The 26191-nt window shown below is 39.0% G+C and overlaps 1 protein-coding gene across 1 annotated transcript in view; it reads right to left on the bottom strand.

Moving 5' to 3' along the window:
* Positions 1-26191, bottom strand: part of ptprt (protein tyrosine phosphatase receptor type T) — a 251571-nt gene that overhangs the window by 219112 nt on the left and 6268 nt on the right. The window contains exons 5-6 of the mRNA XM_079241579.1: positions 23851-24025; positions 5094-5387 (exon numbers count right to left, since the gene is read on the bottom strand). Of these exons, the coding sequence (XP_079097705.1) occupies positions 5094-5387; positions 23851-24025 (469 nt within the window). The remainder of the gene's footprint in view (positions 1-5093; positions 5388-23850; positions 24026-26191) is intronic.

Raw genomic sequence — 26191 nt, 5'->3', positions numbered from 1 at the left:
TTTTGACCGACACGTGGTTAAATTGTTAGCATCAAGGTTTTGGCAAAGGAAGCAAATAAGTCCTCTGTCTCATCAACCTTCACTGTCAACAGCAACATGACAACAGAAAATGTGTTAAAAACTTTATTACAATCCTGTTTTTATTCTTTAGTTATTGGTCTATCGATCATCAAAGTTGATGTAACAATTATTCCTCGGTGATCACTGAGATTATAGCAAATGTTACAAAAATGACCTTGATTCACTTCTATAGAAGACTCAAAATGTAAATGTTTTACTACAACCTATTGTTTATTTTTTTAAGTGGAAGTACTATATAATGGCCCCCTTTTTTAAGATAAAAGAGCTCGGAACTGGGATTAATCTTATACAAGTTCTTGCACACGATATCCTCATCCTGCTCTCTTCATTGCTCTACAGCAGTGAGGTTAAGTTGGGCCAGAGTCCCCAATTAACAATTTTAAGTGCTTGATTTGGTTCTCATGGTGGAAACAGAGTTAAGTAACAACAACCAGATACCACGCAGAGGAAAGAGGTGAATCTGGTTTATCTGCTAAAAGTGTCAGGATGCTGTTTTAAAGATACTCAAACAGAACATGTTTGTTTTATTTGTTCAGATTCAGGTCTGAACAAATATTTAAAACTTTTAGTGCGCAAGTTATTTTTGTTCCTGACCAATCAGTTAACGGATTTTTCTTTGTCTTTTTTTTTTATTTTATTTTTTTTTTCCTTGGACCATGGTCATATTGGGGGATATCTGTCCTGGTAAACAGATGCTGTAACTGCATGACAGTCCAGACAGTTAAGTCTGCTTGACTGGAGCGTCGTTTGAAAGCAAACTAAACCAAATAAAGATGCAAACTTCTGTGCTTTAATATTTTTATTGCAGTTTATGTGATGCTTTGGAATAATAACGTAATAAGAGCAAGAGGGTTTATGTTATCACTGGCATTAGTCACACTAAATAAATGCTACTTGCAACAAAGTTTGTAAAGTGCATGCAAAGCAAAAAAATGATCGTAATTCTTTCTCTTAAGCAAAACTATTTTTTACAATAACTATCAATGAAAAAAGGCTTAAAAACATTTTTTTTTTTTAAAAAAAAAAAAAAAAGGTGCTTTTAGAGGACGACTGAGTCTGTATGCGAGTCCTGAGAGGGCTATGGATCCTAACGTGAACAGAAAGGTGAACACAGAAGGTGTGGAAACAAACACACATCAGCCTGCACACACACACACACCAAACATCGCCAACAGCAAGCAGGCTCTCAAACATCTGTCATACCTGCCTGCTCCAATTCCATCACACACACTCAACACACACACATGCACAGAATTGCTGTGACAGCTCAACAGTGTGCCACTAGTCCAGAAACACATGTTTCTTTCTTCTATGTGTTACACACAAACACAACATGACCACCACCTCTGCAGCATTTCACTTCACATCAGCAACCTCTCTTTCACTCACTCCTCATCCCTTTCCTGGATGGATTCTTCCCTTTTTTTCCCTATCTTTTCCTAGTCAGTGTTTAGTTTACCTTTTCCACACAGCAGTCATCTCTACATATTATACATGTTTCTGCAGAGACCTGAATGACTGTCTCATGCCATCCCTCCCAAAGCTTCATATTCTGTATCCCACATCTGCTTGTCTACATGCACTTGAGGTACACACACACACACACACACACACACACACACGTCTCACACAAATTGTTCTGTAATTTGAGGGGTGTCCTCTATTTGAAGTTTTGTCCTGGAGAAGAGAAAATTCTGAAGTTTGAAAAAAAAAAAAAAAAAAGTGTTTGTGAGGGAAAAGTGGGAGGTCCTAAAGTGGGCATGGCAGGGAGTCTTAGACTGTGCGTGTGTGTGTGTGTGTGTGTGTGTGTGTGTGTGTGTGTGTGTGTGTGTGTGTGTGTGTGTTTGTGTGTGAGATAGAACATTACATTCATTACTTTTATACCCTCATGTTACCCGTTAAAACTGAATATCTAACCAATACCCTGACCATAGCCCTAACTCGACCCTAAAACCGAGTCCTAACTCCAACGGACTTACTTGTACTCAGAAGACGACATTAATGTAAACACACTCGCCAGAAGTTCCCACAAATAGGTGCCCAGTTAAGAGTTTAACCTCATTATGACAAGTGTACACAAACACACGATTATGTTCGACATTTTATAGTTGCAACCTGGGTAAGTGTGTCTGTGTGTGTGTTTACGGAGGCAAATTAACAGAAGTCAGGCTTTGATGGTGTCCTTCTTTAAATCAAAGCTGTAATGATAAATGTGAAGTCCCCCAGTGGAACAAAGGAACAGAAGAAGAAAGAAAGGTGAGAAAGAAAGCAGCACAGAATAAAATGCACAGTTTACCCTGATTGGGTCACGTTTGATCAAGAACTACAGAGTCCAACTGCTTCAAATTAATGGACCTTTTGACACACATCATATCAATACCTGTCTTTGATGAATGAAAGAAGAGTTGAGAGCCTTGGACAGGGTAGGGAAATTCAAAGGCATCATAGAAAGCTTTGTTATCTACGATGAGGGCACCACCATGGAAGTAGAGGGAAGGTCAAGATAAGCAGAAAATGAGATGGAAGTGGTGTTTTTAACATATTTTAATCTCCCGATTACCTCAAAGTAAAAAGACTGCGGCAGACAGTATACACATACACATGCAGGTACATATCTGCATACGTGTCATCAAAGAAGCTGCAGAGAAAGCCACAAGGTTTAAGGTTTTTTTTGGTTTAAAAAAAACGGTCTAATAACCCCAGTTGGGTCACCTGGGTGAGGGGGTGTGAGCTTAAAGGCTCGAAACCTGCTGATCTCTGAAGATGCTCCCAGCACACCATAGCAATGCATCTTAAAAGTAAACCTCACTACAGGTTTTTATTTTTTATTTTTTATATATATATATATATATATATATATATATATATATATATATATATATATATATATATATATATATATATATATATATATATATATATATATATATATATATTACTGCATTTCGTTCATGTTGTTTATGTCTCATCTGGGACGCTTGCAATGTGCAGAGTATACAGGACTTATTCCTGCTGAGGTGGGCCAGAAGTCCTGACAAAAACACCAACATTCCTGTTGTTGTAAAGGTGACCTGAACTGCAAATGTTGACTTTCAAAAGACTAAAACTTGACCCAACGAATAAGAGATGACAAAATTTGAACGAAAGTAAATGTAAAAAAAATTTGACAAGCGAAACATGCATTACAAAATGCTAACAGACAGAGCCTTGAATGGAAGAAAAGATGGTGCAGTAAACATGAGCCAAGCAAGAACAGTAAAAAAAAAAACTTGAGAAAGGAGAAAAAAGAGAGAATGAGATAGATGGATGTACATTTAAATAAAAAAGTAAAACCAAGGAAGGAAAAGAGGATTGGGTGTGTAGGGGAAGCATATGTTGCATACAAATGAAATGATCGCTGGCTATGTTTTTAGTTAGCTGATTGTTCATACGTGTGTGTCTCTGAGATACAGGCATGGGGAGTGCAGAGCCCAGTGTTAACCACAGAAGCCCAAGGAGAGGGTCAGTGGTCCACAATAAAGAAGAAAAAAATCCTGTTTTTTCATAAAGAATAACATTTAAAAAAACAAGAAGAGGAGTGTGTGACATAAAGTGGCTTGAAAAAAATGAATGAATAAAAAAAATATTTTGAAAAATGCATCTAAAAGGGACAAAACAAAAAAAGGAAAGATTAAAGAGAACTGAGAGCATTTTGTCAACAGATAGAAGAAAAGAACATTGTCTGCAGTGGTGAGTAGCAGTCAGGTAATGATGGTGATGATGGAGGCCACCTGCTTGCTTAAGTAGTACACCCCATGCACACGCAGGCACACACTTACATACACACACACACAGGCCATCAGAGATTTGATGGGCTGTCACTTAATCAAATGAACTGTCACTTGTTGTGTCCTTACACCCCTGCTGGGATACTCATTATCGGCCATGATTGCCCCCAGCTCACCTCACCAACCTCCTCTTCCTCCAGTCTGCACACACCAGCTCTCCTTCATCTCTGAGACACCTTCTTAGCATCCAATTATCATCATCTCTGATTTGTCCTCTCATCCGCAGGAAGAAAAAAAAAAAAAGAAGAGCATTTTTTGTCCATTTTTCCTCATTCACTCTCGTTCCTTTTCCTAGCAGCCTGTTTTCCTGTCAGACAACTCCTTTCTTTTAACTTCCTTTTAACAACCTAAAAGTATGCAAACAACAACTAATTTATCTGCTCACAGTTACGATTATGTGCAAGGTGAAATTAAATGGAAAATGCCTTATTAACTCTCAAAGGGAAATGACAGCATGTCATCACAGAGTTGCCGGTGTAGCTCGGGGGTGGGGGAGAAGAAGAGTTCATCTGGGTTTGTTTGTTAGCACCAAATTCCAAAACATACAATGGCAGTTAACTTTGCCTAAAAAACATTAATGTGCATTGTTCAAAACTCCAACTGGTTCATGATGCCTTTATCAGAAGCAAACTGAGAACGGATCCATGGTAGTAGCACACAAAAAGCAGACCAAGGTAGCGCAAGGCTTAACAACATGAAACTCTGATCTCTTGAAGAAAAGAAAAAACAAATATATGAACCGAAGAATTTGTCTGCATGCTAAACTTCCTTCAAATCAAACCTCAGAGCCATCGCGTGTGACAGGGACAGCGGTCGAGACGGTTTCAATCATCAGCCAGGAGAGTGTTGATAGTCAATAAATTCACAGCCATAGAAAGCTGATAATTTTGTAATACTCCCAACACCTTTCCTGACAATGCACAGCTTGAACCAACCCATGCATACACATGCATCCTGCAACACCACCTCCATTCATTTACTTCTACACTTCTGACTAATTTGAGTATTAAGGTCCCACTTGTAATGCAAATTAATTAAGAAGTACTTCCAAAGTACCCATACAAAAATATCAACCAAGACGAAATTGTCATTAAGTAAGGAAAAAAAAAGCACACAAATAAAAACTTGTTTCTCATACCAAGCAAAGATAATGATACATAAGGTAAACAAAATAACATGACTTACCAGCACATTTGGTTCTGGTGACCAGTGGTGGCCCCGGTGGTCCCGTTCCTCCTTCCCCAGGTCGAGACAACAGGACTTTGATCTCGTACTCCACATCTGGGTCCAGATGCCACAGTTTATAAGTTGGGGAGTCGACCACGTGAGTCTCCATCCAGTTTCCCGTGGTGGTTCGGTATCGCACTTCCTTCAGGATTATGGGCCCGTCGCCAATGATGCTGTTGGCATTGGGTTTGATCCAAAGGTAGGTAGCACCAACAGCAAGAAGCTCCGGTGGTGCAATGGGCGTGGGGGGAGCTGTGAAATGGAAACAGGGGAAGTCAGTTCAGGAAATGTTGATTGTTCACTGTTAAAATATTCCACTTTGAGTCAGTAAAACATGTCCCTGAATTATGCAGCTCGGCTTCACAGCCAATTTGAAAATAAATGCTTTGACTGTAAATGCACCCACACTGAGCTCATCGCAGCCTCACAGAATTCATTTTCTCTTGAAAACTATATTTAAGTCCAATCAATGGCCCTGAAGAGCATAATACTTGAACTAAAGAATGAATTTTCTGGAAATCCCTCCCTCCTCAGGGCTGCCGAGTGCTATTTGAAAAAAAAAAGAAAAAAAGAAAAAAAAAAGCACAATTTAAAATGTGTCTTTTCATTATGCACCACCTGTTCTGCAACATATCAAACCTCAATTGATTTTTTCAAATAAAAACATTAATGAATTTGTTGGAAAAAATCAGCTTCTACCAGTGGATTTTTTTTGTTCCCTTTTTATTTGACTTGTTATTGGTATAACGATTCTTTAGGTGTAGAAAAGCATACTATCAATACAATCTAACTGCCAAAGCATGTCAGTTACAGTTTAGTGGATTCAGTGATGGAAATGCTGAGTGACAAAAGAAGGCATTTCACATTTCCAACGAAACATCTCGGAGACATCTTAAAGAGAAAATTCTTTACTTTTACTACTAATCCATCACTTTGTTGACATGTTGCTGACAGCTACTTTTTCAGTCGACTTTCATATTATGTCCTTTTAACAAATGGCCTCTGTCAGGTCTAACAGCAGAGGGTGTTTTATAGCTCCTTCCTTTCTTTATTCAACCCGAGATCAGATTGTAGCAGTTATCCATGGTGTGAAATATAACAAAACCATCTGAAATGTATGGATGCAATGGAATGTAAAGTTAACATAATCAAATGATGAAATGTTGATCAAATAAACGTGCAAAAATGTAAAACATGAATGTTTGCGGTAAAAATTATAATAAACCTTTTACTGATGGAAAGACTGTTTATTTGTAAAGACAATGCATTTGAGGGGGTAAGCCTTGTCATCTTGGAGGGTCACAGCTTGTGGTACCGGCCATTTACCACATTGATGGTGTGGAATGGCAACAAAGAAATAGTCCACCAAAGACCAATTTTCTTGCATTTAGAACAAAGTTTAGAAAACATTTTTTCTACCAAGTATGTTACAAATACTGTAAGGAAATCTGTCAGGACGATAACTAGAGATTATTCACAAATGTGTTGAAAGGGTGAAAATGAGGCATCATGAAGCACCTTGAGTTGTTTAAACATCAAGACTATTTATTAGAAATGATGTAAGCAAACAATAAGTATGTGTAAAAGATCCCCCTGCTGATCCACAGAATAAGAATGACTCGTGGTTACGCTGTTTACAAGCCAGGCAGCAGTATACACATCTGACAAACAAGCAAAGCTGTCTCGGCACTGCACCGCAAGTCTGAGACGGACTCCGTTAAAGAGCAGCAGGAGCAGATGGAAACAATGACAGGGAAATTAATTGGACTTTTCCTGTTTGTCATCAGACTGCCTGCGCCTGCGAGCATCCTGCTCATCAGCATGAACTGCAGTAATTACCACAGACAGCTCCTGCTTTTCTGATGGCCCCGGGATCAGCACCTTGGACAGCAATAATGACACACTGTGCAATAATAAGAAGAAAAACCTGCCTTGGAGATACTTAGAAAAGAACAAGCTTTCATCTTTACTTTGCTCTTGATACTTTATAACTGAGGCTTATTATATTGTTATTTCAGATTGCTAAGGTTTCAGTTTTTTGTAAAACAAAAAAAACAAAAACTTTTTTCTACTTTTTCTACAGCAAAAAGGCCATACCTGCAATTATTTCTATGTCATCACCTCAAAATCATAAAGTTTAATTGACACAAATTAAATAATTATTTAAATCATCTCTAAAAAAAAACTTGCCTTTCCTTTTCTCAAGATCACGACACGACCAAGATGAGCTCAAGATTAAGCTTTTGGCCTTAATTTGGTGATTTTTTGCATTCAGCCAGAATCAGCAACAGTAACCTATGTAGGCATGTGTTATTCAAACAAAGAAAGACCTCTGTGTTTTAGCAAAGAGCACATTCACACTGTCAGTGTTTGGTCCACTCTAAATGAACCCTTGTCTGCTTTCATGCAGAGTTTATTTTTGTTTGGGTAACTGTGAATGCTAGTAAATGCTAAACTGACTTGTATTGTATAAAGTGCTTTACACTCACACCCCAGTAGGCACATCGGAGGCTGATGCAGGGTTCAGTATCTTGCTCAAGGACACTTAGGACACCAAGAACAGCAACCTTTCAGTTGGAAGCTACTGGTCTGAGCCAGCCAGCTGCCTAGATATAAACTGGAGGTCTCTGACCCACTTGCAAGTGAACTCTGCCATAATTGACTTTTAGCGTGAAAGCAATCGGACCATCCAGTGAACTAGAGGTAGGAAGTGCTGCAGTGCAACAGCTGGCTAGCTTGCTGTCTTTTCTGGTGCTCATATTGATCAACTACTTGTGAAATCTGTATTAGGTCTGAATACTGTACAAACAGAAACATGAAGCTTGCATGGTGTTGCTCCACTGTCGACAGAAGAGTTTCCATTTTCAGTCCTGAGCAATCAAGGATCCAAGTTTTCTTCTTCTTCCAGCCTTTTATCTTCTTGGTTCGTGGTTTTTTTAGTTTTCTTAATTAAATGGCAGCCTTAAAGCAAACCAAACCAAAAGAAGTGTACGACCTTGATTCCCATGCATAGGCTGCTCTGGTGTCAATGTACACAAAAAAAAAAAAAAAAAGAAAAAAGAAAAAATTCAAGCACAATCATTCCATACTAGACAGAAAGAGTAAGTCGTTTCAGCCTGAAATTGTGAAGACAAGCCTGCTGGAAAACTCCTTTATGCTGACAGGTTGGAGATAAAGATGCTTAGAAAGAAACGCATGCATGATGAAGGACCAGCTTTGCATTGATCTCCTCAAACTACTGTGAATAAAAGTCATTTTGAGACGGAGGTTTTTTTATTTTCTTCGCATGGATCTGATTGTTTTTCTGTGACAGGTGCTTTGTCACTTGACAGCTACGTTATGCCTGCTAAGAGAAATGGTCCCTCTCCTCCTTCTGACAAAAAACAAATTTCTGATCTCACTCCAAGTGGTTTTCTTTTTTTTTTTTTTTTTTTTTTTTACTGTTTTGTTTTCCTTATGGCTCTTTTAGAATATGTATGATAGCTGCGGGACCAATGAATCAACTGTCAGTCATGGCAGACTCATACATCTTATCTATATGAAGGTTGTTTGTGAGAGTCTGAGTCGTTGCCTTTGTGACTTCAGGAGAAACAAAAAGCATGTCTACACATCTAACATGAGGTAAGAGTGTTGTGTATGTTTTGAAAAGCAAATTTAAACAGGCAGAATAATATAATTTCTCCAATAACTCATGAATTTGTGCTATTTTGTTACAAAGAGAGTGAAAAATAAAGGCAAAACGAACAGGAACACATACTTTAAAAGCACAGAACACCAACAGAGGCTTCAGTTGTATTGAAATGTGCAGTTTTCTCTTTTTATTGTGGGTCAAATGTTTAGTGTTTTCATCTCCATCTAAGTAAAGTGCACTTCATATTTTCCAGTAGTGATGAAGTGGCAGCAGACAAAATGTCAAAATGTCACTAGTCTGATTCGATTGTTGTTCTTTGTTTAGAGGAAATTGGAATAAACATGTCAAAGATAGATTTTATGTGTTTTTTTGTTTTTTTTTGTTTTTTTTTTCTTTTGTGTTGAAAAAACATCAACATTATTTGCAAACCAGTCACATGCAAGAGCACACTGTTAGGAGACACGGTAGATACGTTGAGTCTGACTCCGTCCTTTAACTGCAGCCTGGCAACAATTCCTCCAACTGATTCAACTGACTCCACTCTCCATTAACACCATTTATATTCAACAACTTTTCCTGATGTTACGCCACAGGATGAGAGCGCAAAATCACTCAATCACCCCCCTCTTTCCACCTGTTTCCCCCCATCATCCCTCCATCATCCCTTCCCGTGCCAGTTCATTCACAGCAGAGAGCGACAGGGGCCACCCGGTGGCACACAACCTGGCACCTCATGACATGGGGGGGGGGCACTTTCACTGAAAGTCAGACATATTTCTGCTGATTCAAGCTGTTTTACAACATGAACAACAACCACATATGCAATGAGATTTGCAAAATTGAACAAAAAAATAGAAGCTAGCTTATAAGAAAACAGAATGTTGGATATTTTACACAACATTCACACAATCCTCATAAAGACTCACATGTTCACCACTCAAAGAACACAGACTTTACACAGACAGGATGGTTAATAATCTGCTTTAGATGACCTTCGTGAAACAACAACAACAATGAAAATGTGAGACTACGGAGGGCGCAGGGATGAAAAGAAGGAATAGAGATGTCAGGAAAGAGGAGGAACTCCAGGTGGAGTGATAAAGACAACAGGCCATGGAGGAAAGCAGAAAACCAAAGTTTGCAGAGTGCACAATGCTGCAATTTAAAAAGTAAAAAACAGATTGAATAAGAATAAAAAAATAATGAGCTGATAAGGATCCAAATCCCCCCCCGCCCCCCCAGCACAGTGGTGAGCAATCTGACAGTTTTAGTTTGTTTTGTTTTATGTTTGAGTGGTTGGTAGGAACCCATTAAACCAGGAGATTGCAAACAGTTTGTTAAACAATGTTCTTAAACGTGTGCATGAGCTGTGACAGCATATGCTGTTGCTTTATTTATACTAGCAGCTTAGTTTGGAGTTTTTGTTTTTTTTTGTTGTTTTTTTTTTTTTAATATATGACATCAACCAGCCTCATTAAAGCACCACCATACAAATTCCCGGCCTTAAAACTCCTCATTCTGACGTTAATTATGCACTTTCCTTGAGCTGTTTTTGCCCTGCAGCATCCCAAGGACGAGAAACTGCACTTCAAAACTTTTATTTTTCCAGCTCGGACCATCAGATGACAGCAAAACATAATCACGGTTATCACGATGATTCTTCATTCGTTAACATTATGAACACTCCTCACAGGCTGTCAGGTTTTATTCATGTCAATCTTCTGATTTAAAGAGCACCAAAATATTGAAATAAATTAAGAAGTGTCATTGCAACTACATCACATCTGCACTGTCTTCAAAGTATGTGTCTGATCTCCCACAAAAGGTAAAACAATAAAAACCAACCTGCTGGAATCAAGTTAAAATGAACAGACACATTCCACCTGCATGGCATCTGTCATTTCTCTAACCTGGAAACTCAGGAGTGACATGAGAAACAAAATGGCACAAGGAGAAGACATCAGTCATTGAACTTAAACACGTGATTTGGCTTGGAAGCGTCCCCCACCTTTACATGATCCCAGATTAGGAAATGGATGAAGAATCGTTTCCAAAAGTGTAAAAGGTATTGACACGGACTACATCTTAATATTTCACTTTTTTCATGCAGAGACCCCTCAGATGCCACAATGATGGATGAAACCGATCTGCTACAAGCTGGAGGAGGCCATGAGCTTAAACACATCATATTTCTGCTGTAACTGTTTACACACAGAGCTCTGCTTTAATGCACATCACTTGTGTATTTGTAGAGAGCTCTGTGCAGGTATCTGTGTGTGTGAGTGTGTGTGTGTGTGTGTGTTTGAGTAGAAACTGTGGCCACATTAAAGTTTTACGCTGCACATCCTGGGACTTTGTTGTCAGATGACACAAAGCACACACTAAACTGATCCATGTAACACCACCACATGGGAGAGAGGTATATGAGGGAACTTTTTTTTACTTCACTTTGTTAGGGGTCCCAGCATGGTAATTGAAGATGGCTTATAGTGAGAGTGTGTGTGTCAATATAAATCCTCTTATAAAACTCTTGTACAATAAAGTGCAGTGTAACACTGTGGTTTTTCTGTGTCCATATTAGGTTGATAACTCAGTTAGCTGAAAATAATAATGGTCTACATCTGGTGTTCATGATGAGTTCATGCACACTTTCTGTTCACCTGCTTCATGGCGTATCCAGGAGTGTCTGTTTTGTTTTGTTTTTTTGCAGCGCTGACCTTGAATGTCGTCCAGCTGACACCCTTCCACTTGATGAAGCACCAATTTTAAATAATGAGAAGCATATTTGAGTTTTGATTGCGCTGGTTAGAACTGCTGCCAAGAAACAGTCTAACGCTCACAATTACACTTTTGGAAAACGTTTCTCTGTGCCAGTGAAACAATCTCCGTATCATAGGTTCCTCAGTTTATCTCTCTATCAGGGAGCTGATGCTGCATTAGAAACAAGCAACAGATAGGAGAAGGGTTTCCCCCACATATGTAAATGATGTCATATGTCACCAATATCATGCTTCCATGCGTTGCCATGGTTTTTGAGTCAGTTCATCCAGTGATTTCAGAGGTCACTTCTACGTTTGGACAGCGACCGGTAGCGGTAACGCACCGCCATGAAGCTGATTACCACCATCTGAAAACACCACAATTTCTTCTGTGTCTTCTTCCGATGCTTTTAATTTGTCAGGTTCTGTGTAGTTTTCTTTCTCTTCCTCTCTTGTTTGTTCCTTTTGAGGCAAACCTAACAATTGGTTCAGTGGCTTTGTTACTTAATGCATTTCATTTGCATTTATCATAAAATGAGTTTTTATGATATAAAATGTGTTTTTATGATAAATCCAAGCAAGCCAGGAGGACATTTTTTGCTCAGCCGAGGCCACAGCAGGTCAGAGGAGTCGCCTCTGGTTTATTTCTGAGAAATTCTTTGTGCATGTTTCAGTTTTGATGAAACAATATCGTTATCCTGTGATGTTTAATGCAAGATTTATAACTATAGTGTTTGTAGAGCTTTCCACCCACACTGTGGGGAGAAAAAAATAACATAAGTCACATATCTATCATGCATCCACTTTATGTGAGCATTGCAGTGAGAACAGAGTTAGCATCTCTGCATAGTTTATCCTGTAGCCAAATAACCAGAAAGCATCTAATGTTTACCCTAAATTACTTTATTTATCATCATCCGTTCGAATTTTATTACTGTAAGTAGAAAAGCTGTGTCCCAACTAAATAAATGCAGTTTAAATTTCAGATTGTCAAGTTTATTTAATTGTGAGAGAAAGAAAAAAACATGATTAAGATTTAAATGGATGAATTTTGCAACCATGAACTCTGGCCTTCTCTGCTCACACGTTACAGGTCAACAGACCAGCTGCCTTGTGGAGCTCACACTCAGTGTGTTACATTAGGAGCTTCCACCAATTAGACACTTTTGACACGGTAAGGAGACATCAGAAGGGAGAAGCTGGCCTGAAACAAGGGTCACTGGTTGCCTGCAAGCCGAGTGTGATAATAGCTGTCTTAATCCCAAGATATTCTGGCCAGCTTGTTCTGATGTGGACACACACCGAAGTGTGTGTCTGACACCAAGTAACCCCTTTGAAAATGATATGTTGTAAAGGAGAAACCCTACAGCAAGAAACAAAATCTGAGTCCATAGTTGTGTTAGAAAACAGAGGAAGATGGCTACTTCGGTCAGGATTTCATTTCGCTGGCTGTCTGGATGTGTTTGTCATACACCGAACTACATGAGACTTTGGGGAAAGGTGAGAGAAATAAAATGCAATGAAGTAAGAGAAAGATACAACAAGGAAGAAATTAAGAGAAATAGTTGAGATCCTGGGAAAATGTCTTCCTGTGTGTGTTTCTCTGTGTGTTTGTGGCAAATCCAGATGTGCGATCAAGCCTTCCCTGAGCTCTGCCATGTTCTAATAGAAAGGAGGATTTAAAGATAGACAGTGTGTGTGATTGTGAGTGTGCCTGAGTGTGTCTGAGAGAGAGAGAGAGAGAGTAATAGAGAGACAAATACAGTGGAAGGTCTCAACCCGCCAGAGGACAGAGAACATATTACCTAAGGTGGCGGAAAAGATGGAAAACTCAGTTGCACTGAAATTTAAAATTGCTTTCCCAAAATCTGTTTTTCTCCCAGTTCATTTTCTTTTCTCCCAGTTCTAACGTGGAGTGACGGCAAGTAATGATGGCGATCTGATGTCCTCATTTCCAAATGCTGGGGTTGAAAACAAAGAGGACCATTAAATAAAGTGGGGATTGTTTGGTTTAGCTTGTGCTTTTGGGGGATTCTGGGACGGAAAGCAGAGGGGGTGACATGCAGGGAGAGGTACCAGACCAGGATGTGAACTTCATCCGATTGTGCCTCTGATTATCAACAGAACTAAACACTGTTCCAAGTAGTAGCTTTTTAATAGTTTCACTGTTTGCTGGTAATGTAGTGAAATGATTCATTTTCACCTTAATCATCGCCTACAGCTAAAGATATAAATAAACATGAGCAGGTACATATTTTAGTATTTTTATGTAAAAATGACTTGGGATATGGAGTTTTGTAAGAATTTTCTTCCTGTTCGTTGTTCTATCATACATTCCAGATTTGCTTGCATGACTTACATCCTCCAGGCTGTGAACCCTGGTGGAGCATCACATTATCTGCTCATTATATTAAGTTAATAGTTGTAAGGGAATAAACTGTTTTGGACCTCTGTCTATGAAAGAGAAACCGTTACTTTTTTAAGAACATATTATTCAGAAGCAGAAAGTATTAGTTCTGGGCAGGTTCCCTCCATGTTGGTAATCTGGTACTTTTGGTGTTTTTTTATTCTACAAAACTTCAATATAAATAGACATGCAAGCTTTAGCTTGGTTCTGGATTCTTCTTTTGTCATTAATGTCACATGTCTGTATGTCAAACCTTGGACGAGCTGGCTTGAACCTTGAATTTCCCATCGGGGGTGAATTAAGTATCTTTGATTAGATGTTGAGATTTTTAGTTTTAAATGTTTACAACAACAAAAAAAAAAAAAAAAAAAAAAAAAAAAAAACCCTCAGAATCCGAGTTACATTCCACATGGAAAAATATTATTTTCTTATGAGCGGAGGCTGTACGGTGGTGGAGCGGTTACACCGTGGCCTTACACTAATAAGGTTGCTGGTTCAAGCCTTTGGTGGGAGGCTCAGATGGTGGCCTGTCTGTGTGAAGTTTGCATGTAGGCTCTGAGTACTCTGGCTTTCTCCCAACATCCAAAGGATAGGTTTTTTTTTTTACTCTAAATTCTCCCTAGGAGTGTGTGTGTGTGTGTGTGTGTGTATGTGTATGCATTGTTGTTTGTGTCTCTGTGCTGGCCATGTGATGGACAAGTGACCTGTCCAGGGTGTATCCTACCTCTCACCTGATGATTGCCGGGACAGGCTCCAGCTTCCTGTGACCCTGAATTGTACTCAGTGTTTAAGAAAATAGATGAATGGATATCTCATGATGCTTTCTGTCTTAACTGAAAACAAAACTGCAAGCGACCGCTACACAGCTGGGCAGATCTGCCATGATTTGACAAACTGAGACTGTTCCAACAATCGCGCTGCTGTTATTTATTTCTTGAGTCGGTTTATCCTGCAACTTATGCTAAATACAAAGCTGACAACACTAGTTCACTTAGTTTCCAGGTACAGCGAGAAGAGCTTAGCGGGTCAGAGTGTTGCATTTTTATAATCCAAATATTGAGTGAACACACAACCCTTGAATTTAAGCTGATTTCCCAAAATATCTGAAATGATGCCTCATAACCGCATCGGTCCTGTCAATGTGTCCACAAACAAGACGTAAACCTGCTCGCTTGCCAGAAGCTACAGAGGATGAAAGAGTCAAAACTGCTGTATCAACACAGCGGAGATGCTAAGGGATGCTGAGAGAAACGGAGGAGCAACTCTTAGAGCTAAGAAAGAGACACTGATCCTCTCGGCATCAGGTTTTAATGAAATGACGATTAATCTCTAACTGTCAGCTTCACAGAAGCAAAAGCAGCCGTGCATTGGTAGCAGACACATTTCTCCTCCTCGGTCTGACAACATTTAGCTGTTCTCATCCACATGAACCTTCAGACTGTGCCGACTGGAGAGACTCAGAAAGATTCTGGAGCGAACCCGTCAGCTTTGGCTTCTCTCTCATCTGGTTTACCGCTCACTCCCCATGCTTCCTTCTCACTTATCTCGTTCGCTCCTCATTTGCTGGTTTCTGTCATTCCAGGCAAGGTTTTACACCACAAACATGTCACGGTCTATAGATGTTGTGAATTATTATTTTTGTATTATGTGTTTCAGTTCTGCGGTGGACTGGCGAGCTGTCCGGAGTGTTCGCCTGAAGACTGCTGGGATAGGCTCCGGATTCCCCGCAACCATTCATCGGATTAAGTGGTTAAGATCATGAATGAATGAATGTGTTTCAGTTTCAGGAATTACATAGAAATCATGTTAATAAAATAACAAAATAATCCATAAAAATGATGGATTGTTTGTTAGTTTGTTATTTTGCTTTGAACTCGTCGTGCTGTTCCTTTCATCAGGTTCCTTCTGCGCTTTGTTTGCTTTCTGTTTAACTACGTTGACTTGGCCAACTCTGTAGCGTTCACTTCCTGTTCTTTAATACCCGTTTCCCCCCAGCTCTTGTTTATCATATTCCTCAGACTAAACACACAAGGTTTCCACTGGATCTCCATCATCAGTTCTGATAGTTCTCATGTATCCTTTGGTCTCATTTTATGTCAGGTTTCTTCTCTGAGATGAAACATCTGTCTGTCTCCCATGTTTGGTGCTCTGTCCCACACCCATGGTTTGTAGCAGCCATCTTTTTCAGATATCTCATATTTACTTAATTTCTTCCACCTTGTCTGTTGAGAACCTTTTTTGTCCAACTAAGTCAGCCATGTTTATTTTTTTTCCTTTGCTTTCATCCAGTAGCGTCGTTTCTTTGGTTTATTCCCTCATTTTTTTTTTTTTCATCCAAATACTTTGCCTTATTCTCTCCTTATCTCAACCTCAATCCTCCTCCTCCTCCTCCTCCAAGACCTGTTCATGCATTACTTAAATTTCCCTTTCAAAAATTCCGTGTGAAGTGTCCACTCGCCGTATGACACACCTACACACACACAGAGGCTGATACACATGAAAGAGCAATGGTCATGGAAAACCAAAAACATGACAAACCTCCCACTGTACACAGGCCAACACACTCGCATAGATACACACAGACCCCGAGGCAAGCCCTAAGGACCTGGTGAAAGAGACAGGTGGAGAGTACACAGGCTGCTGCTTCCAGGCTTGTTTCTCACACACACCCAGATGCAAATACATTCTAACAACTCTTCCCATGAATCAAAGAGAGCTTGTTCAGACTTCTTCATTCCTTGCATTACTCTGTGAAACTGAGAATCATCGTTTGTGGCAAATTTACCATTTCTTACAGATACTGTGCTTTCTTATGATGCCAATTTAAATTCCCACCAGCCATCTAACAAACAGAACAACATTCATGTTCTGTCTCAAGCTTTCAGAACTAAAGACGACTAGCAGACACTTAACAAACGTAAAATGGTTCCGACTATATAAGTCAAAAAACCTAACTACTGATTAGCAGCTTTTATTTTAAAATGAATAAAAAACAAAAAACAAAAGAAAATGTAGAGTTAAAAAAATCATTTGGAAGTCAAACATGCTTTTTGAGGAGTTATTGGTGTAAATTAAAGGTTAAGCTGTGTTTAGTCAGTGAAAGTTTCAGAATTTCACACAGAGCTGTTCACTCTCTCCTATTGATTTCCTTATCAGGGAACAGACACAGAAGATGGGTTTTGAGGCAAACGAAGGCTCAACAGAAACACACACACACACCCATATATATATATATATATATATATATATATATATATATATATATATATATATATATATATATATATATATATATATAATTTTCGATGAATTAGATTTATGTTTGCCCGGTAAGGCAGGCAGGACAATGTGGTAGTATTCCCAGGAAACAAACTCACATTGAATGGTGTTCACGGTGAACCCACTAACTTTGGCTCTTTTAGATCTCCCTTACACCCAACTGAGTCTTATCTGTGATAGATGGAACACACAAATGGACACACTGAGGTGCCAAAACGGCCATAGATAACAAAACTCAAACAAAAAAAAACCCAAGTAAAGCCAACATATCTGACATTGAAACATAGTGTCTTTGGGGATTCACTAACACACCATGAGACGTGACTTAAGTTTGATTGATTGATTTAAGTCTTATCACTTCCATAAACTTTATTCTAGACTAAACCCTAACCCTGAAACAGTGTGGAACAGGAGTGAGAGTGTGAGATATGGACACAACACGCTCACTGGTCTAAACTTTAAACTTGTGCAACCATCTTTGTGAGAAGAAGCACATGCTTACACAACAACTAGCACAGCCAGGGGTTGAAACCTCGCTGCCCTGGGGCTTTCACTGCATCTGTTCTACAAGAGCCATACAAATGAGAAATGCATCAGAGCAGAGAAAAACATCTGTGTGTGTGTGTGTGTGTGTGTGTTTATAATAAAGTTTCTGCATCTCTTGGTATCATGTAGAGAAGCTATAAGCAGCCATGTTCACATGTCTTTATGAGGACTTTTTTTTTTTTTTTTAAAGAAGGTAGTATCTTTTTTCTTAACATTTTTTTTTAATAGTCTTATGAGAATAAGTCTCTGTCAGTTGTGTAAAATATTTTCCCTGGCAGTAGAGGTAACTGTCCCTTATAATAATGGGAGGCCTTCACTTAAAGGGGGAAGAGGTGATGCTTACAATAAATCACTGTCAGTGCATGTTTGCTGCCTCACATATGAACTTCAAACAAAGGTGAAAGGGCACGAGATAGGTGTAAATAAAGCCAGTTGGGAGATGAAATTGTGTGGACAAAAAAAAAATATATATATATATAGAAGGTGACAATAGGGGAGTTGCTTGTCGCACTCAAGCCATTTGACGCATTCACATAAACACTAACATTTTCTGGACATTTTCCACTGAGGCTGCTCACCAGAGTCCAAATGTCAGTAGACTGTATGAGAGATTACTCAAACAGGTTCCTAAATTAAAAATCAAGTAATTCTATGAGATGTGAATGCAAGTTATATCTTTGTACTTTTGTTGTCCTACATGTCTGCATGTTGATTTGTCAAATCTCTGGATATGCAAGGAAACAGTACTTTTTTTTAGCATTATTAAAAGTAATCATCATGACATGTAAGCAGCTTCATCCACCATCTCTGATGTATGAGTTCTGTGACAGATTCTTACATCATTCACTGCACTTCACCCAGGTATCGCTACACGAGTGAAAACGCCTCTCAAGTGGAGAATTGCCTGCTGTGTACTGCATGTGAAAAAGGCAGCTATGGACAAAGTACAATCCAAATTTCCCAGATATTCTGTTCATGTGTGAAAAGGGTTACAGAGAGTGAACCTTTCAGCCTTTTACCATCATTCCTTTTCATGTCTCTGCTCACTGATCTTTTAGATAAAGACCTTAGGACAGAGATAAATACAAATGTCATATTGTATGTGGAAATTAATTATATATACAGTACCAGTCAAAAGTTTGAACACACTTTGGACTCACTTTCTCATTAAATCCAATGGGAAAGTGTCTCCAATATATATATATATATATATATATATATATATATATATATATATATATATATATATATATATATATTTGAGGAAGCACCATGTGAGGAAAAGCACCTGCATGGGATGTACCATATGTAAGATAATGCATTAAATCCCCATTCCTTATTTATAGATTTGTGTGTGTCTGAACATTTTAGAATTTTGTGGTGACATAAGAGATAGAAGAAAATTTAAACCATTCTTCATTAAGTTATTTTCAACTACACAACAACTACACAACAAAACTAAAATCTAAATAGTGTAAAAAAAAAAAAAAAAAAAGGAGAGAGAGAGAAAAGAATAGAAAATTTGCAAAACAAGGCATCAATCATTCATAATTTTCATTCATAGCCTGTGATTTATGTCACACCTGCTAACCATGACCAAAATGTTCCTTTTACTTTTGTTGGGAAATTGTAGGAAGTCTGCACTCATCCAGACAGGATCGAGTTGGTTCTGACTCTTTTTCCATTCAATATTGCAGACATCATCTTTTAGGCTGGCCAGCAGCATCGTGTCACAGGATTAGTATGCATGAACGAGCGCGTATGGGACACAGACATACGGTGTGCACAGGCAGGACACTGTAATATGAGAGGCATCTCTCCCCAGATTTCCCTGGTCACACCTGGCTGAACAACATTATAATTAACCCTGATTTCACTTAGCGGGCACACACACACATTCCCAAACTCGCAAATTAATTTGAACCCATGACAGTCATGACATCTCACACAAATGAAAAGGCACACACATCTGGAGCTTCACAAAGACAATGTAGCACACAGATGAAAAGAATGTGAAAACTCACAAACGCATCAGTGTACACATCAAGGACAATGACACATTTACACAAATCTAGCTACACACAGTGCACACACATGCACATATGGCTTCAGGGAGTTGTTCATGCATGTGCGTTTGTTTAATTTTTCCATTTTCTCTTGTTCGCTGTGTTGGCAAGAGTTATTCCCCTGACACAATGCATGGCTGACAGCACCTGAGCTTCACACACACACCCAAACACACACAGGGGCAGACACAGAAATGTGGACACTTAAAAACACACTCAGTTAGATAAGGTGCAAGCAAACACACACGCTTTGATCCTCTCAAGAGTATAGCCAGTGTGTTCTGCTAACAGATGGTAATGACAGTTTCTGTCCCTGGACTATCATCTAATCAAAACAGCAACACACACACACGTGTACACACTTAAATATCCCCTCAGATTAAAACATCCTTCACACCAAATAAGGTTAACGACATAATTCAAACCACAGATGCATTGCGAGCATAATTTAGGCCATCATGCTGCTGCGCTGAAATATCTTTCAGATCCACAATTTTTAATCCCATTATGAGCAAGCAGGTCCAACCTTCGATGTCACATGGTTGCTTTAATAAATTTAATTTTATAGACGCACTAACATAATTCACACATATTTTACATTAGTTATGTTATGAAAAAATGTATCTGGCATACAATTTAGACTAAAAAGGAAGACATTTAACTTATGAAAGGGGGAAAGCAAATATACTACATACCTGACGGTTTGATGAAAATGTAACGTAACAGAAATGCTCAGTTGTGTTTAAACCTCTTTTAGGAACTTGTGTTATCCCAGAATTTAGATGCAAGCTACCAAGCGGGTGCTTTGCATAAGCCAAAGGGTTTATGAACTGTTTTAAGCAAGCCTGGTTAGTTTTAAATGCAGGTAAGAGGAAAAATATCATCAGTGTTTTCAGGTCATTACTCGGCTGCACAAGAACCTGTTTGGATAACGTATGGCTGAATTTTAGGACAGCTGTGTTAACATAAAAGAACTGATTGCATCTATATCTACAAACTATGATTTTTGTTCACATTACAGTTTGCGGTTCTGAACCTGTCTACTCTTTTAATCGGGCTTCAGTCCTTGGGGTATTTAGATTAATCAATATAGGAGTTGGTGAGAGTGATTCTCCTGCAGAACTAATCAAATAGTTGCTCATGTTGTTGTTTTGCTGCTCGTCACCTTCCTACCCTGGCTTCCCAGAGGCCTGCACTATAAAGGGAATTTGGCATATACTGGGTATCACTCCGTTACTTGGCTTGACTTACTCAGCCATCTGCAATCTGCATAAATGGTAGAACGAAGCTGGTTATCAGCTTGGTAATTCAACCAATGGTTTTTCCATCTTAATCAGTGTGTGATCACATAAAAGGGTTGGCGTTTTCAGTGTCTGAGCCAAGCGGCTACATCCGGTGGTTAAAAGTGAAGCTTATGTACAAGTACCAAAAACTGCAGTTTATCACTGATCTGCAAGAAGCTCCAAAACAGAACAAATCCCCACAGAGCTATTTGAGGATTAATATGTCAGGTTTACCCTCTTGACAACTATGGGGAAGGTGGTTTTCTTGTTTTTTAAAAACTCCATTACCTAATTAAGTCATTTGGCAAAGTTAGGGGTGTGTCTTTTTGATTGACAGGTACCCAATATCCCGCTGCAAGAAGGCAGAGTGTAGCACAACTCCCAGTCCCACCTCCCTTAGCCAGTTAAGAATGTTTAGTCCGTCTACCTCCATTAGCTGGTTAGCTCCCATTAGCTCTAGGATTAGCTCTTAGCTACAGGCAAGTAAGAGTTTGATAGACATTAATCATCCACCCCCATGCTCACAGCCCCCCTCTCAGCTCTACCTCTTTGTCTATTTTTGTACTCTTCAGGAGAGATTAAGTGAGTGACACTCCCAAGATGGCGACAGTGGGAAGAGCCCAAAGAGCTTCAAATCAGCTTTTTAGAAACCTAAAGGTGATGGTAAGGAGACTGTCCATCTTTTAATCATCCATCTATGGTCTGAACAATCACAGACATGGAGAAACCCTGCTGAGCAACTATTTTACTATGGAGGAACAGATAAATATCCTTTAGAAATATGAAGAATTTAAACACTTCTCCCAGGCCAAATGCAACAACAGTGTAGCAGCAAAAGCTAAGAGGGATGTGCCATGTGAGTCTCCATCATTACTAATCCCATTAATTCAGATATGACCCTAAAAGAGCTAAACGGACGTGGGAACAAGTCAGGAACAAACACTTCAAAGCGGGGAGTGACAAGGCTTTCCGTCTTCATCAAAAGGATTGCATGTATCACTAAAAACTCTCTCTCTCTCCATTGCGCTCCTCATCATTCTTGCACCAGTGTCGTCAGACCAGGTAATTTTCCAAGAGACACTTACCAGATGCTTTTATCCAAAGCGACTTACATACACACTCATATCCCGACAGGCACATCAGGGGGCAACTTGGGGTTTAGTGTCTTGGCCAAGGACTCTTTGGAACATAGTCAGAGAAAGCCTGGCGTTGATCTCCAAACTTTCCAGTTGGAAGACAAATGTTCTTACTGCTGAGCTACAGCCACCCTGAGAAAACTAATTGGTCAGGAGGTGGCACTTTTATACTAGTTCATCTCTTATCCAGAACATAACCTATACCGGAAAAGGTAAAAGGTTAGCCATTCAGCATCAGTTACCGTGGTGAACCAATGGGGAACCCAGAGTTCACCCTGAAAATTCTTCAATAAGATAAAAATCCAGCTTGTAAGGGCTCAGATCCTGGTAGGTGTGTATGTGTTTGTATGTCTCCTAAAGTTCCTAAAAATTAGTAGTAATTTCTCCATTGTTTTAATACTCAAAGTTCATGACTTAACTGTAAATACAAGGACAGCTGAAAGGCAGAAAAATTAATGGCGCAGCAGAGACATGAGGTATCTGAATGTAATTATGTAAGACAATAACAGATCGCTGTGATCCTGTAATTTTATCAGAGTCCTTACAACAATATTAACCAACCTCCGCTCTACATCAATATCCTTCTCAGCAGGACAGCACAATATTTGCAGTTTTACACTGGAATCATGGGATGGAGAGTGAGTGGCTAAATCACAGGCAATATTTCATAGGTTTTCTTTGTCTTGAGCATGACAGCAAAGTTATTTGATTTATTTATCTGATGTTTGTCTGGTTATACACATAAATACCCTACGTACAGGGAGATTTACAATGAATGTGTGACTATAGCCTTCTTTTGCTACACCAGAGGTTGGCATGCAATCAGTCAGTTTTTTTGCAGATGAAAAATGAATGTTGCATTGAACATTTATTTAGGGATGAATACACAAACAGAAGAAGAAAACATGGGTAAAGGAAGCTGACAACCATCAGAAAACAACAACATAGTTTTTAGATTTTTTAATAAGCACTTGGCAGCAGAAAAAAAAAAAACAAAAAAAAAAAAAAAACTAGCCTTCTCCCAGACTTATTTGACTTTAATAATATGAATCACTCCAGAAGAGGATTTTTCCTCTTCATGACTAAATGATGTGTCATCTAAAAGACATATTTAAGACAGTTCAATTTATACCATTTAGCTCCGAGCTCCATAAATCTTTAAGCAATGGAATGCCTGAAAATATTTTGACATTTTCAAAACTGGAGGATTAAAACAATTAAAATATTTGTATCATGTTCAAGTGTGGAGGAAAAAGAAAGAACATGATTTAAAAAAAAAAAAAAAACTGTAGGAGGAGCGTGAACTGAAAGACTGAGAGCTCATTCTGACTTCTGGTCACTGTTCTGAGGTCTATTCAGTATTCCATCCTCAGCATTCTCACAGCCCCAATGAAAAGCCAAATACACACACACACACACACACACACACACACACACACACACAAACAAACCAGTGCTGTTTCACACTTTTTAAAGAAACTGCCCCCCTTTCAAGCATCCATACTGATGAGATTTGTTAAGCGCACATTTAAATTCTGCTCAAATATTCAGCTTTTTAAAATTCAGTCCTTCTTGTAGTTCAAGGGAAAAGATAAACATTGGGCATACCTTTAACAATCAGGTCGGCGTAGTTGGACACTCCTGATCCACCATCTGATCGGATGACGCAGCGATAGCGACTGGTACTGCGCTGTGATGTGTCACCAACGCTGACAGTTGCTGAGAAACGTCGGTGGTTCACTACTCTGGTCACCATCAGCGCTGTGTCTTTCCCATTCCACTGCTGCAAGGAGAGGTAGGTAAAAAGAGTTGGAAAAAGAAAGACTTTGCAGCACCAGGACACGTTCACACAGCTACATTTGGTCATCTTGGACAAAACCTAAGCAGCATATCCCACCTCAAATCCCTGTACACTACTTATAAATTTTGGTTCCTGATTCAAAGGCCACATTATTTAACAGCTATACCACCAAAACGGTGACTGTAAACTTGTAATACAGTGGGTGAATTACAACACTGGAAAGCTGACAAACGCACAGGAGACAGACTGAATGCTGCCCCATCCATAATGTCAGAACAGCTCATAACTTAAACACTTTTGCAAGAAAGATTTAGGGCCAACACATCGAGCTGAATTATGACCAGAAGTTTGTCCATCTTTTAGTTATCTATACCCACTTATTCCAATGCAGAAACACAGGGTGGCTGGAGCTTCACCCAGCAGATAACACACTCTGGATAAAGGGATGGATTCCACGCATACAGTATATTTCACATCCCTCTTGTATCAGAAACCACAGTTTGTAAAACTTCCCAAAAAGGCTTTAAAACTGAAGCAACAAAAGGTTTAAAATAAACCTTAACAAAGTGACTTAAAAGCCTAAAACAGCGTTGTTAAAGCTTGGGTAGGTAATCTTCCTTAGAAACTTTTTTTCTTTTTTTTTTTTTTTTTCTGTGTAAAGTGGTTCCTCGTCCTAACAGTAGTCTTTTGTAATCACGAACAATAAAAAATATAGTTAGACCCCTCACCTTACTGTAAATGTGTAAAAACTCTGACCAATCAAACGTTAGGACTGAATTGTAGGTGCTCATTTCATATTTTATAAGTTTTGTCTCAAGGCTCTCCTCCTACCACAGTGCATACCTGATAGTCACACCCTGCATGTAAATAGCATGTTAGGATGAAAATACAAAGCAGTGAAGAAGAAACTCGGAAGGCAAAAACATAGCTGAAAATATGCAGGAAAGATTTCCCCGACCCCGGCTCGGTTTATTTGCCTCCTCCCGCTAAACAGACGAGAAAGAGAACATCGTTGGTGGAAAAAGCTGCGAACTAGAAAAGCACTCGGAGAGCACAAACTTCCGCCAAGGCCTTTAAAAAGTTCTTGGATCCAAACGGTGATCCAGAAAAAGCTGCGAATAAAAAAGCCTTGGATCATGCAAGGAGCAAAACCAAAGGGGGAGGAGCCAAGACAGGATGTTACTTTCAAACTTGCTAGCTCCCCAATATTATCTACCCCAGCTTTAATTTTAGAACTGAAACACAACTTAGATTAATTGCTTATTTAACTTCTTTCAGATAGTCTGGCTATAACTGTTATCCCTCCAAATTACATATGCTGTTGCATCTGACTTGGATATTGGTAATAATTTCCAAAGAAATTAATTGGTCAAAGAATTTGGCTTTCCCACTAAAAGAAATACGGTCAATACGGTAGATGACAACCCTTCATTGTTTCAAACTGGCAGTAAAATGAAGGTTGCTGCTGTTGATCTTTTAAAGATGGAGAAACGTTTCAAGATATTACATAAAGAAACGAGATATTACGTATATACACATAGTTTTTGAAGAACACACTCCCAAACGTTCTATAGACGTACAGTAATGGCAGGAAACAGAAGCAATCTGTGGCAAGCGAGTCAAACATAAAATCTAAAAGGCGTACTTTCATGTCTCAAAATCCAATCTTTGTTCAAACTATCATCCTCTCAGCCAATTCAGAAAAACATGTTTTCCTCACCTTCAGTGAGGTGCATCCGTGTTCTCTGTTGCAAATGCAATTACTGTACCAAGCAGTGATCTCGGGGGTATTCACTCACATGTTGTGAAGACATGCAAGCTTGCTAATGCTTGAAAAAGAATGCATTTCCATGGCTGCACACAACATATACATTCCACACAAAGACACAAACACATCACTTTTGCAAACACAAAATCACTGGTGCAATGCAAGAACTTTTAATCAAGGCAGAAATGGAGCAAGGAGGCCATCTTTGTTAGACACACAGTGGAATAAATAAAGCTGCATTTGTAAAATTCAGTTTTCATGTCACATCTCTGTTAAAAACCATTTCACTGCATAAGACCAATAAAGTTTATAAAAAAAAAATTACAGTGGAAGTAAAATAAATGCTTGGTTGACTTTAATATAGAGCTGCTTCTGTGAAA

This window comes from Telmatherina bonti (assembly GCF_933228915.1).
Source record: "Telmatherina bonti genome assembly, chromosome: 6".
Lineage (NCBI taxonomy): Eukaryota > Metazoa > Chordata > Actinopteri > Atheriniformes > Telmatherinidae > Telmatherina > Telmatherina bonti.
This window is presented reverse-complemented; position numbering and strand designations above follow the sequence as displayed.